General features: G+C 34.6%; 1 protein-coding gene across 2 annotated transcripts; it reads right to left on the bottom strand.

Moving 5' to 3' along the window:
* Positions 1-1,032: 1,032 nt before the first annotated feature.
* LOC101215239 (V-type proton ATPase subunit F) lies at positions 1,033-4,337 on the bottom strand. 2 transcript variants are annotated; one of them, XM_004151130.3, is made up of 5 exons: positions 4,110-4,337; positions 3,611-3,686; positions 3,007-3,088; positions 1,710-1,792; positions 1,033-1,613 (listed from the first exon to the last, which is right to left on the bottom strand). In XM_004151130.3, the coding sequence occupies exons 2-5, from the start codon at positions 3,671-3,673 to the stop codon at positions 1,449-1,451; spliced, it is 393 nt and encodes a 130-aa protein (XP_004151178.1). In that variant the 5' UTR covers positions 3,674-3,686; positions 4,110-4,337; the 3' UTR covers positions 1,033-1,448. The 2 variants fall into 2 exon arrangements, with proteins under 2 accessions (XP_004151178.1, XP_011660114.1); XM_011661812.2 differs by having other exon boundaries at positions 3,929-4,327.
* Positions 4,338-4,736: the final 399 nt, after the last annotated feature.

Raw genomic sequence — 4,736 nt, 5'->3', positions numbered from 1 at the left:
GGCTACGAAAGCTTCCACCCAAAAAGAAAATTTAAAATTTAAAAACAACAATCCCCAAAACATTCTCTATAAATACACAATTCCCACAGTGAAACCTCATTGTTGTTTTCTTTCTCTTTACTCCCTGAATTGCCATCAGCATTGTCAAATCCCTTCGTTGATAGTCTTATGGTAGTTGTAGACTAAATTTGAGAAAGAAAGGTCAAGGAAAGAGTAGATTTTGAGGATGCACTTGGCACTATGCTGTACACATCTTAAATGAAAATGGACATGACACTATACTAACATTTAATCGTTGAGTCAGATGCTGCGGAAGTTATGAAGTTATCAGTGTTCAAACTGATCTATGTAATTTGTTCACTATTGCCAATGTATGATGTAAGTTTTTGCCATTGTTTTACAGCTGAAAGTATAGTGGCCACTATTGTAGCCCGTGAAGCTTGTGTGGGTTTCTTAACCCATAATACAAAGATGGACGTCGTGTTTGGATCTCTGATCTTCCTTCTTGGTTTTATTCTACGTTTCGTATGATTCTGTGAAGGAATCCGTTGTATCTCCCTATTCTCTTATATTTCCTCATTTTGTAGATACATTATGTACAAAAACATCTTGAATAAAGATGGTGTATTGCAAATACAGGGATTGTCTTCTTTCTTTTTCTTTTTTCTTTATTTCTTTCTTTCTTTCTTTCTCTCTTTCTTTCTTTCTTTCTTTCTCTGTTTTTTTTTTTTTTTTTGTGAGGTTATGATTAAAATTTTCTTCTATTGCATGTGATTAATGGTTTCATGTTTATAATGTTGTTAAAGAAGTGAAAATTGGATGGACTTAATATGTAGATTAAATTTATTTTTTGATTTTCAAATTGAATTGAAACCAGGAAATTAGATAATACTTTATGTACAAATTTGAACGTTAAATTTAAAATTTATAGATTATTGAATAAGAATCAGTTATACATGATTTTGTTTATTCAATTTGTGGGTGCTAAGGAGTTCCAGCAAAGTAAACACAAATTCCAGAATCTGACAAGCATTTCCACTAAATAACGTAGATTGAAAGCTAACAAAAGATTCAAGAAGGCAATAAGAACAAGTAGTTCTTCAATCTCCAAGAGTAGCCTCAAATAGAAGAGTAATTACAACAGTATTTGGTTTTTGGCATACATGCACCAAGAGAACAAGATAGATGTAGATGTAATGTCTCAAGTTGCTGTAAATATAGGAATTAAGGTACAGTAAAAAAAAAAAAAAAAAGTGGCATTCTAAGGTGCTTGGACACCACGAGCTCCTCTGACGCCATCTATTTTCCGAGTTTTATTCGAGTGATTGATATGAATAAAATCATTGCAAAATAAAATTCAAGGCAGAAAGCGGGAACGCAAAATGCAGCATGTTTGAATAAAGGTGGATGACTTCATAAAGAGTTGGGACAAAAGTTACAATATCATTTTAATACCTCCCGGATGCCACCGATTCGGTAGAAAACAGGTTCTTTACTCGTGAAAGAACTGAATCATGAGCAGGATCATATGGATGATCCTTGGAAGGAATCTCCAATATTGCAGGAATTGGCTTGTTATAGCTATCTACCAGAAACCTGATCATGTTTGCAACCTAAAACTCAAAAAAATAAGTATTAAGAATAATAATAATAAAACAAGTCATATGTCACTTGCATTAGAAAGAAAGGGATTTCAAAAAACAACTTACATATTGACTAATCATCACTATTGCAATATCCTCCCTTGTAGTGAACTCTTTGAAAGCATCTTCAATTTGTTTAACAGTTGTCTCTGAAACATTAAAAGTTCAAACATTTGAGACAAAAAAAAGATGTAATCGCACAAAACAGCTGAATAAAACGAACAGATTCCTATCAAATATCAATCTTTATGGTTCAATCATAACATTAGGATCATTAGTAGCTACTATTGATCTATTGACGATGTGACATCAAACCAAACATGTCTCCAAGACATGAGCACAATAGTCTATGAAAATATTTTAAATACACTTCATTAGAAAGATTAATATAAAAAAACTGCTATCCTTACAAGAAGATCAATTTACTACTGCAGATTTTTTATTGTGCCCCTCTGTGGATCAAGACAAGGATACCATATGTTTTTTGCCGAACTTTCATTGGGGATTTTGTATAATATAAGCTAGATTCCAGTTAAAAGCACCATGGATGAAAGGAGTAGTAATTTTATCCCAGCCAACGATGGTGGTGTAGATCAGACCCTTCTTCTTACCCCTTCCACAAAAAGTGCTTTACAATCAAGTGAGCTTACTTTACTTGGTAGTTTGAAGAGGGAGAGATAATATGTAGGGAGATTACTCAACATAGCTTGAATGAGAGGCCACATGCTTATTTTGGGTTATTTTTCTGAAAGTTTTCAGATGGTGCACTGCTTTTCCAAATGACCCTACTCTACTCTTACCCTCTCTTACACTTGGGAGGCGCCCATTCAAAATGCAGAAAACACTCCTACAGATGAATGTCACCGGAAGCTTTCTATTGGACTATTTGCTAAGGAAGGAACCGTCAGATTTTTCAAGATAAGAATCTCTTATTGCACAAATTTTTTAAGCAATAGTTCTTTTGGTTGTTTCATCGTCTAAACGCTCTCCACTCTTTCACCACTAATAGCTAAAATTTTCTTCTTTCCAAATTGAGAGACTTTATGTCTCCTTAGATAGGGGGCTTTGCCCCTCTTTTGTAAATTCATGTCATTAATGAAATTCTTCCTTATTAAAAATAGAGAAACATTTTTGAAAGCTGATTCAGAATTTCATTTGTATCACTGGACAATTTTTTATGAAAACCTCAAAACAGACCATCTTAATTATTAAGTAACAATGATTTTCACCAATGGGGAGTTTTGCTGGATTTATACACACAGTCGTAGTGTGAGCTTAATGAAACAGATTATAGTATATCAGAATTACAAGTGAAATAGAAATCCACAGTGACAAGCAATTTGGTTCAAAGGGATATACTTACTTGAGTCCACTATAAGGTAATTAGTTTTTCTTCGCAGGTCGACATTACCAACTCCAGCAAGAAGAAATCCAACCACCGTATCCTATTATGAAGGTTACTTAGTTTAAACATACAACTGAACTGACATCCATGCATAGTTCATAATGCACAACACAACAGAAGGAGTTGGACCCTATCATTATCATTATCCAGATGCTCAATTATGCCAAAATGAAGAGAATGAACCTAAAATCACTGGAGGAACTAAATGTGTAATGATTGTTTATTGAGAAAAGTTGAGAATTTCAGAGAAAAACTAACAATAAAGGGATCACCTTTGAAGATTAAAGTACTTATGAGAACGTAATTGACAAGCAGATTCGCTTTGACAACAACCTTACAAACACAGGTTTACGGGGTACTTAAAACACATATCGCATAACAATAGGATCACAAAAGTGGATGCTTTATCTATACAAATCAAACCAAATACCAAAATGCAAAATCACATAATAAGATCAAAGGGTGAATACGTAGTATGAACTCCTACTCAACCGCAATTCAATTTAATAGTTTAAGGTACCGAGAAAAAGCTGTTGCAATAAGGGATATATATTGGGCGTACCTCATCAGCAATCATAGAAATAAGCGCTGAATTCTTGGTTGGAATTTGAGCTTTGCCAGCCATTTATGAGATGTAACTACAAAAATAAATTATAAATAATTATATTAACAAAACAAGGAAAATATTGGAATTACAAAATGAAGAGTTTGAACTGAAAATCCCTATCCAATTAAGCGAGAGCAGAGGCGGGGGAAAGTGATCCCAGATGGGTTGAAGCTCCAATTCATAGCGAGATGAACAGAAACAAATAACTAAAAATAAACTAGGAAATGAAACTAAAAATCGGGAGATCGAAAATTTACAGCTCAGAAATCGAACCATGTATTTTAGGTTAATAAATGGGAGTAATGGTAGCTGAAACTCCAAGATTGTAGGTGTAATCGTGGATGAAAATCAAGGATTGTGGGTGAAGATCAGGAGTAAGAGGGGTGAAGCTAGGAACGAAGATCGGGCAAAAATCGAAGAAATGAGGAAGAAGGAATGGAGTTAGAAGAAATACCAGAAGGCGGAATTGTGATCGGAGGATTTTGATAGTGACGGCGAGCGGCACAGATCTGGTTGCCGGTAACGGCTAGGGAGGAGGCGTGTTGGTGAGGGCGGTCGGCGGAGTGAAGAGGCGAAGCTGGAAGCGGCGCTGGACTTCCCGAAGGAGAAGAAGGGAGAATTATAGTTGTGTTTTGTTTCTCGCACGCTCAACCAGGTCACTTTTACGGGATAAGAATCCTCCTTTTCTATATAAGTTTTTTAACTTTACTATTCCTCTGTATTTTAATTCGTTTACCTTTATCATCTATTATTTCTTTTAATGACAATTGAACGTGTGAGAATTCTTTTTTACGGTAGATGGATGAAATTTTTCTGATATATTGACTACCGTGTGATTGATGTATTCGTTTCATGTTAATCTTCATTTCAAGTATTCTTACAATTTATTCAAGATATAGACTTTTTCCATCTTTAGATCTTCATGTGTGTCACACATTACTCTTTATTAGGATGGATGCAATAGCTCAAACCTTATTCGGATTCATATTCGGATGGTTGAAGACAAAGACGTTTATTGGCTTATGTTGATTATGTGGAAATTTTTTGACAATGATTTTGCTGTGGTTATTGATTCTGCACC

Source organism: Cucumis sativus, chromosome 1, assembly GCF_000004075.3.
Source record: "Cucumis sativus cultivar 9930 chromosome 1, Cucumber_9930_V3, whole genome shotgun sequence".
In the NCBI taxonomy this organism is placed as follows: Eukaryota; Viridiplantae; Streptophyta; class Magnoliopsida; order Cucurbitales; family Cucurbitaceae; genus Cucumis; species Cucumis sativus.
This window is presented reverse-complemented; position numbering and strand designations above follow the sequence as displayed.

Bases quoted from the DNA above. Each gene is read 5' to 3' on its own strand.
- LOC101215239 (XM_004151130.3), bottom strand. From the start codon at position 3,673: ATGGCTGGCAAAGCTCAAATTCCAACCAAGAATTCAGCGCTTATTTCT. The intron at 1,793-3,006 runs GTAAGTATATCC...TTAATGTTTCAG, and splicing joins TTACCTTATAGTGGACTCAA to AGACAACTGTTAAACAAATT. The intron at 1,614-1,709 runs GTAAGTTGTTTT...TTTGAGTTTTAG, and splicing joins TAGTGATGATTAGTCAATAT to GTTGCAAACATGATCAGGTT.